Below are 15040 nucleotides of genomic sequence, written 5' to 3' on the forward strand. Positions count from 1 at the left end.
AGCAGGGCTCAAACAGGAATTTTAGCAAACTGGCAGAGCAGCCAGAAAAACCAACCACTTACTGGGTTACTCAATTCTATTAAGCGCATGTTGAGCCAGTTTTCCTTTTCAGCCTCAGATTGCATGCTCTGGCTAACCAGCGCATCGAGCTGTAAATACCTATCAGTATTTTCTCAAGGCACAATAATCTTACTTGCCCAGCCATGCTCTTCAGCTGTTCTAGGGTTCCTGAAGATGCGGTTCCTTTCCCACTCATACACTAAACTGCTCAGGTTTGCTTCAGAAATTTGCACTCATGGACAGGAGAAATTAAAGGCGATCAGAAAACGCATCAGACGTGCAACGTGCCTACAACAGTAAAACTTAAAGCCGGGCAAGATGTCAAGATGCCAAGCCAGGGCACAGCAGCCCTGGGCTACAGGCAGGACAGTGATATAAGGGTCTCAGTTTTGAACTGCTCGCTGGAGGCGCTTTGGGATGTAACTGGAGAAGGATCTAAGGTGACGAGGCATCTAAGGTCAGTGCCTAAAATTAAGTGGAATAAATCTGGACCTGCAAATGCAAAACAACATGTTCACATTTACAAATATGATACTTTCACACTCGTACTTCGTATCTACTTTTTGACACAAAGTTGACAATACCCCTCGTTAAAAATTATTTAATGATGCTGCTCTGCTATGAGGCTTACTATAAAATCTGGAATCAGCAGAGTGGGAGATATTTTTTAGCGTTCTTTTTAAAGCTAAATTTTTTTTTGCATGTGCAGGTCAACCTAAAAAATTAATTTCAGATTTTAAAAAAATCAATTCAAACTTGAAATGCTCCTCTTAAAAATTAAATATTTTGGTTTAATATTATTAAAATGAGATTTTTTGCTTTGATTAAAATCAGATTTAAAATCAGATGTTTTATTTTTCCAATTAATGATTGTAAAAACTAAATACATTCTGAAAAGCACCGAACCTTTATTTCTGATCCAATAAAACACTCAATATACATTAAAAAAATAAATAACGTATGTACCTGCGTGCACGTTTACATGCATGCACAGTTTCACTTTTCAATTTGCTAAAACAGTTTTCTCATTGTTTCTTTCATTGAACGGCCAGGAATCTGAAAGAATCTTTTTTTTTTTTTAACCCAGATGCTGAAATCAGTTTAATGCTGAGAAACCTACTTAGTTAGCTTCAGTATTATCATTAGTTTTATTTATGAGAAATTTCTTGTTTTCCTGAGACAGTGAGAATCAATGGGCATATTCAGCCTATCTCCTTCAATATATGCACATTAATAGCTCCAGCGTATAGCGAGAAAACAAAACAAAACCTTGCATTTACACAACCTGGATCCCAGTACTAATAGGAATTTACCTTTTTTTTTTTTGCCACAGAAGCAGGGCCAATGCAAGAGACATTATAGTAAAAAGGAAGAAAAATTAATAATTACTTGCCAAAGAAGCAAGCAAAAACTCCATCACTGTTCCAGGAGGTTTTTTTCATTGTAGACACACCCCAGAGCTGGATCTTCAATGAAAATCAGAAAAAAGCCCCACACATACCTTTCATTACTGTTTATTGTTTGCAGTGTAACCTCCCACTGATGAACACAGAATAATCATTTCAGATGAAAATTAATTTACTAAATGATATTTCAAGGGAAAATAGTTTACCCGTATGTTCCACGCCATTTTATTAGCTTAAATCAAAGGAGGGAAAAATGAACTCGGCCATGGCAGTTTTCCGTTTCTCTTAGTCTTTCCTTTTACCAGCACGCAGTGCACCTACGAGGACAAGATTATTTAGGCTTCTCTGTGCTTGTACTAAATCCTCTTCCAGCCTCACATAAACCTACATGCTTGAATTTCAATGGAAACAAGGATGATGGGAATGTAACAGCTACCACTTTAAAAGTGAAGTGGCAGGGAAAGTGACCTGTGAAGATACTATGTAAGGTTTGAGTCATTCACCCCAGCTGACAAATGATGTCATTGGTAACACTGCTTAACATATAGTTAATCTGTCATTCATGTACGTAGCATGCTATGTAATGTTGTATATAATTCTAAATATCTGGTGTTCTGTGGAATAACATTTCAGATTAGTGCACTTGTTTTTGGGGGGAAGCCACAAAAGAAACTCAAAAAACAACAATAAAAAAAGAGGAGGGAGGGAGGGAATTTCACACCACACAGTGCGTTTACTGGAAACTTCCTACACTTATAAACCAGTATTAGGGGGGAAAAAAGGGATTAATCCATGCTGATACACAGAAATCTGACAACTAAAAGACGTGCACTCTCGTCTCCTTGAAAATATGCTTCAAGCGAGATCCTTGGCAAAAGTGGGGGACTTGAAGATGGTTGGTTGAGTTGACCGCTCACAGATGTGCTGACATATGGAAGCCAGTGCCAACACGATACAACCTGTTGTACAGTGTCAGCAGGATAATGACAGAACAGGTTGAACTCCTGCTAATGGCCATAAGTGGTGAAGGACAACTGTGACATCTACATGCATACTACTTATCTAGCTTCTTGTTACTCATCTGGAGACCAGTTATAATTGCTTGACTATCAGTTAAAGAAATACTTTTTCCTGATGATCTACTTCCTAGAATGTTTTAATTACAAAAATTATATCATAACATAGAATTTTAAAGGAAAAAAAACCCCAGTCCTCTAAGCATTAATACTTTTAATTCCTATCTTACATTCATTTAAGGGAAATTAAGTTATCCTTCAAAAGCAAAATCGGGATACAATTAAGTCATTCAATCATACTGCACAGAACCATCATACCTTTACTGTCTCTAATAAAAATCCTCTCAAAAATCATCCTTTCAATAATTACTGTTTTTGAGCAGAAGATATCCTAATACCTTGGAAAACTTCAGAAACAATATTAAGTCCTTGGAAATAGAAAACAGAACATACTATCTGATTTTTTCCAGTAGTGTAAAATGCAGAGGAACCCCTTTGATGCTGCAGTACCCTATAAAGAAGCAAAGTAAAATGTTTACTTAACGTTAGCCTGAAAGAAGAAATTCTGCTTATCTGCGGATGATGTTAATCTCTCAAGACCGATCAGTTACCAATGAAAGTTACAAAAAAGCATGCGAAGGGCCATTTTATAAAAGTTTCCAGAATTCACAGGAATTAGCTTTCTCAGTGATACAATAAAATATCTATTCACTGTCATTATAGAATAGCTAGAATGAAAAGTTTTGTTCTTCCTAAAGCAGTCGTTCTCATTAGTGATCCCAAGTTATATGCGGCACTATGACAGAAAACAGAGCAAAATCCTACAGCATGATTAATCCCCATGATTAATCTTAACTCAAACCTGCCCCACAGACAGCAGAGTTCTGCTACCACGAGGTGCTTGGTAGGAAAAAACCCAACCAAACACAGGCTCGTCCCCACACGTAACTCTAATAAATAACAACAGGCATGCCTGTCCTATCTTGATGGCACGGATAGACAAGACTTGGCTCTCCTTTGGACGTGCTGGTCAGCCAGCACATCTTCTCTCATCTTTTTCTGCTTCACCTTCCCCAAAAAGAGAAAATGAGGCACCATCGCTTTCTGGCAAAGCACCAGATCCCTGGTACATGAGCAAAAAGCACTTGTTAGAAGTAGCTCTGAATGGACATAACAGCTGACGTGCTACAACGGAGCCATTTCCCACTTGACCATCAGAGGGAAAATACGGCTCTTCTTCCCGAGTAATGGAAATACCTGTCTGGGGAAATTTCTTCCTGACTACCAGCTGGTAGCCAAGTGAAGGCCTTTATGCATGAGGTCTTGTGTCCCTATAAAAAAGTTTTCTCTTTATATGGACGTCTAATTCTTCTTTCTTCCTTTAAGTCCTGCTAATGTTTTCAACAGAGCTCTGTGACAGCAAGCTTCACAGGTTAGCTCTATAGAATGTTAAAAAAAAAAAGACTTTTTTTTCCCCTGGCTCTAAATCTGTTGCCTTTCAGTTCCACAGACAGCTCCTTGAACTCTTATGAGGGCAGTGAAACAAGCACAGCTAATTTATCTTCTATCATTTATTGTCTTCTCTTGCTGTCGTGCCTCCTTTTCACGTCCTCTCCTGTCCAAACTCCCAATATTCAAGTCCCTCTTGACATGAAGGTTTCCTATTTTTGCTACCTCTCCCTAAAGCTCCAAACTGGCTTTATCTTGTAATGCTCTGTTCTGGTTAACCTGAACATTGCTACTGAGGATACACCTCCACTGTAACTAATGAAATTATTGTTTTCCTCCTTCATTGTATCTACAAACATTGCTTACGTAGTTCACCAATACCACACACATTGCAAATACTTGTGTTGTCCAAAATGCTGCACAGGTCTTCCTCCTGAGTGGAAGAAGTGAACACAAAACTCAGGAACAAGTGCAGATGATTCCTGCCAACGGACACTACTTCTATATGCATTTAATCTACTTTGCACCCTTAAACCTCATCCATCCAGCTTTCTTAACTTGTTCCTAAAATTAAGGAAACTCTGACAAAGTTAATTGCAATAAAGACATGCGATCTCTCAACTGCTGCTGCGTGGAGAAGATTCAATCTCCCCTGTCAGAGAGCCCCTGAACATGACGCAGCACCGTTAGCAAGGCAGGTGGAGGCATGACAGGGACCCAAAATAATCCCTCACAACTGGCTAAGGAAACATCAACTGTGTGTTCTGCCACTATTATCTTTAAATGGTAAAAGTCAAATAGGAAAAATAAGCAAGTTGGAAATCTTTTCTGAAAAGAGATTTTTCTCTACAGCAATATTATTTTAAAAGAAAAGGCTCAAAAAGACTCCTAATTAATGAGAAAAATCCTCTTTCCTTCACTCCTTAAATCTTGTACAACATTCCCTCAGTTTCCCTTAGCATTTCCTCTCAGAAGTGATAAATGTGGAATGCTCCAAGCATGTTTAGGTTTCCCTCCAAAACTAACTGCCTATGATCTCTGTTCTGTCTGCCCCACATAAACCTCTGTCTTGAGTTCTACTTTCTGCACCTGAGAAGGAAGAATGAATACTCCTTGGGGAAAGAAGACCTATGTTTATTTTGTGACCACCAATAAAATCTTCGTTAGGCAAGTATTTTTTTCCTGCATGTTCATGTAGCAATATAACACCCCTATAAATAACTATTTGGTGGAGGTTTGAAGCAGCTAAATTCTCTAACTACTTTCTGGACTCATCGCTTATATGCTGCAACATTTACTTGCTACACAAATCTAAGCTTTCTTCCACTAATAAAATTATTCAATCATAACAAATAAAAGAAATAAAATTTATGTCCTCTTAATACATCAGTGTTGCATTAGTCACTAAGTCTCCAGATAAGTCAGAAGTCTGCAGTCCTGATATTCAGCATAGTGGAAAACCAACAGAAGGGCCCCGTAGCTATGCTCACAATCTGTCCTCGCAAAACATCTGACAGCTGCAACACTAACAAAATTAACAGTGGATGAATTAGTACCAGACGGTAAACAGTTGCTATAGAAAGACTCATCCATTTCTTTTCTTCTTCTCCCCTTCTTCAACCTGGCTACCCCACCACTTGATAAAATTAACACTCAGTATCATTTTTTTCTTTTGTTATTTAATAAAAAAAGCACCACAAATACCCTTTCATACACAAGATGATGAACTTCACGCCGTGATCTCCCTAGACTCTTAAAGACGCAGTTCGCAGTTGAAAGGGCTGTGTCCCAGTTCTCCTATTGCCCAGTTCAAATGTGAGCATTCAAACTCATACTGCAACATCTGAAGCAGGTGGAGTCCTGTAGTCCTACAAGGACATCAAGAAAAGCAACTCTGGACATCAAATTCAGAAGTGTTACTCCAGCACTGAACTGGAAATGAGGGCAAGTGTCAGGTGTTAAATTATTCAGCTACTTTTACTGTATCTTGCATCAACTGATCCAACATGAAAATACGTCACCATTCAGCTAGGAGATTGAAAAGCAAAAAACCCACCCAAACTCATCAATACCAATTTAATAAAAAATGATATGTGTTTTTATATATATAATCCAATTGTGTCATCAAGGAAAAGTAACCATTTTTACAGGATCAGCCTTCTGCTACAAATGAGCAAAATGTTATTAGGAAATTGCTGTGTTACTTTTTGGCTAGATAGCATACTGTAACAGTCCTGACAAGCAGATAGATCTAAGTATATAAAGAAGAGCGGCATACCATCACCTCCTGACAGCTTCAGCATTTCAACCATTCACGTTTGTAAGAAGCCTAGTAGGATTTGGAAGTGACTATACTAAGTATTAAGTAAAACGTCTGTATTCTGCACGGCCACTCAGTGTGCGTGTCCCTGTTTTGCAAGCTACGAGCAACTACTCAAAATAATGCTACGGTAAAGACTGAGACTGGGACTGGGAAGATAATTCCTGGGTCACTGAGTCCAACTCTTGATATCATAGACAAGTACATCCTATACTATCTGCACGATATGCTTCATCAATTCTTTACTGAAGAAAGGTATGGTCATATACTGTAGACTGGGACTGAGACAGCAAGATCTGTGATGGGGAAAGAATAAATTAAAAAAACCCAACAAAACAGGGTTGCAACTGGAGTCAGCAAACTTTTATGTAAAATATATAAAACCAAAGTATTATTATTAGAAGTCCTTCCCCATGCCCTTCTCCCTAGTAGTTAACTGACTTGTCTTTCTCTGACATATCTCTCTGAAATACAAACTTTTTTTTTACAGTGGATTTCTTCCTTTTACACATTCATCCTGTCATCTCTTTAGGAAAGACACTGAACTTCACTTGTTAAGTAAAAAGTGTTTGTGCTAATGCATGTGAAGACCACAAGTAGTGCATGCCTTTAAGATTACTTTATCAACGCGACTTCTTGGCAGGATTCAAAAAGCAGTTTACGGAGAATGCTGCAGCAACACAGACTTCTTCCCAGCTGGGACTCCTGCAGTCTTGCCATGCTCTCTCTTTCATTTCAGCTTTGCTAAAGAGTAGAAAGCCAACTTGAAAAGATGAAAAAAGGCTTTGTAAAAATGGCATGACAGAACACTGCATTCATACTGTTTAAGTTAATATATAGTAAATGTATTCAGTTTACGAAGATAAAGATTTCCCATTCTCCTACTTCCACCACTGCAGACTGCTGAATTTGCTGAAATTCTCCCTTTCTTCTTTCTTGCTTATGCAACCATCAACAACAAAATAATCAAAAGACCAAAACCTTGTGTCATACCTGTGCAGCCACTTACTGCCCCAGAACACCTAATTTCTTGCTAACAGGATGTGGCTGACACTTTTATTATTGATACTAGAGCTAGTAAAGGATTTATATCTAAGTTGTGTTCTGCAAGGCTAACAAAAGTAAGAAGTAGGGATGAAGGCAAGAGATGGCAGAAGCTGACAGATACACGTCTAAAGAGCAAAAGTCTGCTGCCCACATTAAAATATGCTTCAATTTTAGCTGATAGTTAAAGTATATGCCCATCTTAAAGATCAAAAAACAACAACAAAAAAGAACAACTAGACATCTGAGATTTAATACCGATATATTGTATAGCCATCACTTGATGACTATACAAATACAAACACACACACACACACACACACACACACACACACACACACACACACACACACACACACACACACACACACACACACACACACACACACACACACACACACACACACACACACACACACACACACACACACACACACACACACACACACACACACACACACACACACACAGAGCAGATACAAGAGCAGATACAAAATAGCTATCACTTCAAAAATATAATGCCATCTGAAGTGCACTGCATCGTGATTATTTTACAGTGAGTTTGCTAAGGTGGGCTTCAAAACATGTTTTACAACATCTCTTCCCTTCTATCCTTAACACTTACAGAGAAAAAACTATTATTCCTATTTAATCATTTCCCTTCCATTTCTCGACCAAATTTTGTTCTTAAAATCACATTTTTGAGTCAGCCCAAAACAGGAGGAGGAGTGAGGAAACAACATATTTTTCTTCCCTATATATTCTTCTTCCAAGTAGGTAATGCTGAACAGCGAATACTGCTCTTTCACTCAAAATCACTGTAAGGACACTGTATACACATTTCCTTTTACAGCTCAAAAGAATCAAAAGGAAGTCAAGTACAACAGAAAAAATAAGTTTCTGAAGTTGAATTTTGAGGATAAAGAAAAAGTAATAACTGATTTCTTTATCAGAATTAAATTGTCCCTGCTCTAGTTTAAAAGCTTTTGTTTCTTTATACCATATTTTAAACCCATGCTTGCCCAGTGAGGCTGCCCTGGAACGCCATGGTAGGAGGCTGCAACTTTCCTCCGAACTCTTGCTGCAAAACGCTTAAAATTCCACACAATAATATCACAGCAAATAAATTAACATGCATTGTTAATCATTCTAAATGTGAGATTCAGCTATATCATCCTCCAGTTACTCTGCTTCTACAGCTTCTTTTACTTGTAAAGCCAATATTTAAATATTTGTATCAACTTTTAAATAGGTCTTCTACAGGTGTTTTTAAAAGCAAGATTGTTTGCATCATAATTGAAGGCACCTACAAAGCACCACTGTAAACGTTTTCCACGTCAAGAAACAAGAATTTCTTTAGGGCTTGTAAGCTCTTTGCAATCTGGAGCCATATGTCATTTCGGTACCGCTTCAAGTCCTCACTTGTTAGACCCTTTTTAATTTTGAATTGATGCCAAGGGCAGACATCATAGCAGAGGTTTCCCATTTACAAGCTTACCCTTTTTTTCAAAATACCTACATACACTTTGCAGTATTAGCACAGCTTTATGCTAACATACAACAAAACCTGAAAGGTAATTCTATTTTCTTCAGTTTTACCATGCCCTCTTCTGCCTCCTCACACTCAGTTCAAAGCCCAGTGAAAGTCAGTGGTTATGGACTGGGCCATACGTTTCATGAAGAGCAGGTACAACCCTGGAGCGCAACAAGGAGCCCTGCAACTTTAAAACATGAAGAAGACATTTTCTGGACTGCCCAGTAAAAATCTAATGGCACCTTAGAAAGGACAAGAGACATGGCACACTTAGAAACATATTACTGGAAATTAAAAATAAACAAGTAAAAGATACTGACAATACGTACTTTTGACAAAGCTGGCTGAACAGCACTTTGGGAGAAAGAGGACCTTTTCCAGCCTCCCTCATGCTGTGAAGGAACAAGAACATCGCTGAAGTCAAGGGTCCCGGGCTGGAGAGATTTACCACCAAAGGATCCTTCAAAGAAAAGGTAAATTGCACATCAGATTTCAAAGTTAATGACACACAAGACTTATTTCAAGTTAGTACATTTGTGACAAAGAAACAATGTCACTTTCAGTCTTAGAGTGTTTTGCTTTTTTTTTTAAAAATGTTGATGTCACTACATGATTGAAATAGTTGAAGAGAAAGCTTATTATTAAGGCAGTAATAGCTGCAAAACCAAATAATTCTTGTTGAGCAAATCGGTTGGTAACCAATAGTTTTGGAAACAGGCATGTCGATGAGCCAGTCTGATTCTCACAAAAACAGACCACCTCCTTTATTACCTGCTTTACTCTTACTCCCACGTGCACTGAAATTCAGTTGGAGAGACAACGCGGGCAACCTCCTCCGTGGGCCAGCATAAGATGGAGCTCAGTGGCACTCCGTCTACTCAACCTTAGGGAAGGGGTGGCCAGCTTCTCTGACCTGTGAGCCGCACACCGAAATTTCCACGCATCCGACAGCCACAGAAGCACACCCTGTTCCTCCGGGAACCAGGCGCCCGGAAGGTACCAGCAGTGGTTCTCAGCAGGGGCTGACAGCAGACCCCACAGGTCTGCCGTGTTGGCGGGGCACAGGCACGGGGTGCATCCCACACAGCCCCTCCTGGTGTGAGATTCACCCCAGCCAGCAGGTCCCCAGGCTGGAAGGAGCCGGCCAGCAGTCACCCAAGCCAGTCTTAGAGCAGGATACACTCCTGCACTGCTTACATGCCACGTGCGTCTCAACGGCCGCAGATCGCCAGCTCTCCCTAACACGCTCCCAGCCTCATACATGACTGCAATGCTTCCTACTAGCTGGCCTGACTCTCACAAAAACAGATTACAACTGCCGGACAAACAATTAGAGAGGTTGCCTCATCCAGAAAGCAGATCCACACGAAACATAGGCGCTATGGAAACACACAAATATAAAGTATTTGCATTACATACACTATCAAAAGGTGGAAAAACGCCCTTTACCAAGCAGGAAGCTGGGAGTTTCTACATTACTATTAGTTAGACTGCTGCAGCCCTCTAATCCTGCGTTGACATACAAAGACCAGAAAACAGTCTTTGCTCCGAAGATCTTATTTACATTGTAAGCATTGTCACGAAACAAAAAATAAATCTTTCAACCTTATGGCTGTGCAAGTGTCGCATCAAGCATAAGCCAACGTACCACTGGCTTTCTAAGCCTCCGGACACAAACAAGCTCCAGACCTCCGCTGTGACTCAGGATAACTTAGTGAAACATGTTGCTGCTCAGAACTGCCACTGGAGGAAATATAGACAAGCAATGCAGTGAATTTCACACTGTTCTTGCCTGGAGAAGCTATGAACATCACCGACAGCAACATACAGAAATCTTCATCGTTTCAGAGGTATCTGAAACAGAATCCCACCCCTCAACCCTCACTGCCACCAGAAAGCTCCCAGCGAACAGCGGAAAAAGAAAAAAGTCTCTAAGACATGACTAGGAACAGCAGCATATTCTTTTGGTAATAACCACAGGAGTCTCTTTCCCATATGCCTGCAATGAGCTCGAGGACAAGAAATTTGGTCCTCACTGAAATTTTGCTTCTCTCAGTTCAATCCTCTGGCACGTGAAGCACATAATAAATAATCCCAAGCCTTATCAATGAAGGGCTGGGACAGACTGGAATAAAATATTTCAAGAACACTTTCTAGAGCCAAATACACTATTTCCTGTATTATATATGCATACTGAAGAAATGAAATAAGAAACAAAAATAAGCCAGTCACTCTTTCTTAAGGTCAGGCATTATTTGCTACTTCAATGTCACAAAATGTGAAAGGAAGTGATTATTGCTCCTCCTCCTCCAGGGCTGAATAATTAGTTTGTAAAAGGAGTGAGTTCACAGATATCATAAACCGGCTAAACAATTAAAAGGCAAAAGCAATGGGAGAGTAAGAGTGTGTCTTTAATGGAGATGCGCTTTCCCATCCTCCAGCTTCTTCCCACATTTCCCCAAATCTGTATTTCTCACTGCATACTTACCAATTGGGAGTCTGAAGTATGACAGATTTTTAACTTTGTTCCTTTCTCCTTCATCTCATACATCAGTTCATTTAGTATATGAGTCTGTGCCAAGTTCTTAAAGAAAAAAAAAAAATAAACCCAAGAAACACATGCTGATCTTTCAACTATACATTTTTCTTTAGTTATAAATTCTAGTTTCAAGGATAGACAAAATCAGATACATTTCATAATGTACAACTAAGATTTAAATCAGATCACTAGGAAAAGCAGGTATCACCCTTCTAAGAGCCAAGATCATTGATCTCAGGCTGTTTCTAAAATTGTATCTACTGCTGTTTCTGTAATTCCAAAATAGTTTCCTAGTAATAACTTTGTTATTTTTGTTGAACAAAGATTCGTTCGTTTTATTTTTTTTTTTTATGGTGATGACATTAGTATCAGAAATCATTTTTTTTCTTTTAAACTCTGCAGTCCCCCTCATTGTGCCCCAAGAAGCACAAGGGCTCTGGCACACTGAAAAGCATTACCTCTCTGAATTTAAGAGAGAAACCAACTCAACATATCTCAGCTTTTTTTCTTTATTTTTCGTTAACTTTGACTGCAGATCACTTAAGTTTCTGCCATGCCCTAAGTACGGACAGAGAACAGTTAGCAGTAGTTCTACTCCTTACAAATTTACTATTTGTTTGCTGAGTTTTGTAATCACCACTATAAACACAAGGTAAAGAGTGCCAGTTCAGAACACCTTTGTAGCAGTTTTCTCTCATTTTCTCACTCCTGCCTGCAGACATACAGATATCTCTGCTCAACTGACAAGCAATAGGATGTTCCAATATAAAACCCACTAAGGCTGCCGCTTTTCTGAGGATGTTGGATTAGTTGTACACTCAACATCAATAAAAGTGTATTAGTATAGCTCATTCCTCTTATTCTGGTCAGAAAAAAAACCATAATCAATAAAAGTACTTTTATAACTGCATCCATTGCAGGGGCTTAAAATCATCACAATGCACTGTGCAGACATTTACACTATGCATAAAGTACCACTTTTCACACCCACCAGCATGGTAAATACTGTGCATTACTCATGACTGCCTAATGCCGAACTACAAATAAAACCATATGTTCGAGTACAACCCACACACATATGCAGTGTGTAAAACACTTGACATTTTCATTTGTCTCATTACTGTGAAAAATGCTACTGATCCAAGAATTCTTTTTTGTTGTAACAGGAAATATTGCTTGGATAGTAAGAAGTGAAAAGAATTTGAAAAGGACCTTCAGAAAGCGGAATGAAGGCTGGTAACAGTCAACCTTTTCTGAAGCCCACAGTTTATACAGATTAAGTATTTCTGAAATCTATGAAGAGAAAGCTGTATGATTTTTCCATCTTACCTGCATGACAGCATTAAAAAAGCACGTATTTCCTAAATTATTTATTCCTTTGACTGGAACAGATGCACCATTACCAGAACTTCTTCCTTTCAGTATTTCACTTGTTTCACTGTTTTCTTCACGGAGTCGTATGATTTTTGATGAACCTATAATTAAACTATAGATTAACATTACTATGTAATTGCAGAGTTTAATCAATTTGGTCCTTCCATAGATTATGTTTATCATTTTTAACATACAGGAAAAGATACCTTGATGGTTAAAGCAGTTATAAAGACTGCTTTACCCAGTCTTTAAAAAAAAAAAAAAAGAGACGTGAGCAGTTAAAACCCTGGGAAAAAAATCCCCCCAACAACTACATATATCCAACAAAATCTTCCACAACAATTACATTGTCCCGTAAGACTGTAACTTCTTCAATTTCCCAAGCAATAAATAAAGTAAAACTGGCTCTGTTAGTTTATTAACAATAGGCGGTTTAGACATACGTTCATTAGACACACTAGAAACACCACACAAAGGCTGCTTTTTGGTGCATCTGAAGAGAGGTAACCGAAAGTTACCACCTGAATGCTGCAAGTCTTTATCAATTATCGCACTTTGCTTGAATTGCCTTATACAACTCGGTCAACGGCCGAATCAGAGTTGTTATCAGTTTCCCCAAACGCTACATTTGCTTCTCCACCCACCTGCCTTTGTCACAACCTGGGGAATTGCTAACACAACCCAAATGCATACAGTGCTGTTGTTTTAATTTTATCCAACAAAAATTTGATAAAACTGCAATGGAATATGCTACCAGTATAATGTCCACATATTTCCTGCTTTCCCTTATTATTTAAACAGATGAGGGGCAGCAAAGTTAGACAGTCATTAACTTGTAGCCTAGAGGTAATCGAAAGACTTGAGATAACAATATTTAGCCTCGAATTCTACTAGCAACTTTCATATTGTCATGGTCGCAGGACTAAATATGAACATTACTGACATCTGCAGTGTCTTAAATATTGATTAACAATGCATGTCAATGTAAACGAGTTATGGACTTAATAGATGTCAAGAACTGTGATGCTGCAATCTCTGTCTTGACATATGAATTCATATATTTGTTCTAATGAGTTTCACATTGAAGTCTCATTAAAGTGTTCTTGAGAAATAACTAACAGAACTATTTACGTTAATGAGATGCTCAACGTTAATGAGATGCTCATGCCAAAAGGTTCTTTTATGTATACTCCTAGGTAGTTTCTTGCTTAGAAGATGAAAAAATATAACTAAATAAAAAAGAAGTCATTAAAATATCTGTTGTATCTGGCAACAAGCTTCTGACACAATCTGTCTGCACCCTATAGTGCCATCAAGGCATAATTATTTTTCCAAATTCTATCTGAGTTTGTCAAAACGCAGTTAGAGGTGCTTTGCTGTTTAAAAACATTTTTTAAACGTTCTTGGTAATACTGCTTACACAGCTTTAAAATATTCTCCTTTCCACTGGCGTGGAAAATTAAGACGGTACAAGGGCAAAGTAAGAGATCAAGTTCTCCTTGAAAAAGCAGACAACGCAATGAATGACAAATAGCTTGGGAGCTGCTCACGCCCTGAAACAGTCACAGTTTTATGGGCTATGCGCAGCAACACCTTTTCATTGACATGCTTACAAGGGGCACACTACAGGGTCTGAGACTCGTCCACCCACGCAGAGCTCCAAAAGAATCGTAGCAGGAGAATGGGAGCTCCAAGTGTCTGCAACTCAAAGGCACTGCTCGTGCTCGGAAATTTAATCATGTAAGTGGAGACTTCTTCCCCTCAGAAAAGTATGCTATACAGAGAAGTGCTGGGGAGAAGAGACAGTTAAAAAGAAAAAAAAAGAAGAAAAAAAAAAGCCAAAATTGTGTAAATAATTTGTGTATTAGTATACCACAGTTGTTGCATTTATCCATCGGCATTCAAAAACATCTGGGACAGCATCTTAAAGTAAACAATGTTCACAAGGCCATCTGGACAAAACTGCAGGCAAAAATTAAAGCATAAGCATATGGAAAAGCAGATTTTTCTCTTCCCTTTAGCAGTACAGGATGACAAATGTCAAACCTAGATCTGTCCACGCTTCACTGTGCTATGCTTTGCAGCACCACCTGGCTCTCCTTGCACAGCCACCAAATATGGACAGCACTGCCACAGCGGACCATATCTGCAGGGCAAACTCGATAAAAGCATTTCACTTCATGGTTAAATGGCAGCTTCACACAAGTAGCAAGGTTCCATTTGCTGAACCTTACATATAAATCATTTAAGGGAGGGAAAACAAAGCCAAAACATCCAGCTTTGTGATAAGAGCTGGAT

At 38.8% G+C, this 15040-nt stretch overlaps 1 protein-coding gene across 5 annotated transcripts in view; it reads right to left on the bottom strand.

Annotated features, from left to right (window-relative positions):
• USP45 (ubiquitin specific peptidase 45) overlaps positions 1–15040 on the bottom strand; it is a 54385-nt gene that overhangs the window by 21406 nt on the left and 17939 nt on the right. For all 5 annotated transcript variants that reach the window (XM_009275416.2, XM_009275418.2, XM_009275417.2 and 2 more), the window contains 3 exons: positions 12698–12843; positions 11318–11413; positions 9159–9289 (listed from right to left, as the gene is read on the bottom strand). In XM_009275416.2, the coding sequence (XP_009273691.1) occupies positions 9159–9289; positions 11318–11413; positions 12698–12843 (373 nt within the window). The remainder of the gene's footprint in view (positions 1–9158; positions 9290–11317; positions 11414–12697; positions 12844–15040) is intronic.

The sequence above is a fragment of the Aptenodytes forsteri genome, unplaced genomic scaffold (genome assembly GCF_000699145.1).
Source record: "Aptenodytes forsteri isolate BGI_AS27 unplaced genomic scaffold, ASM69914v1 Scaffold384, whole genome shotgun sequence".
Classification (NCBI taxonomy): domain Eukaryota; kingdom Metazoa; phylum Chordata; class Aves; order Sphenisciformes; family Spheniscidae; genus Aptenodytes; species Aptenodytes forsteri.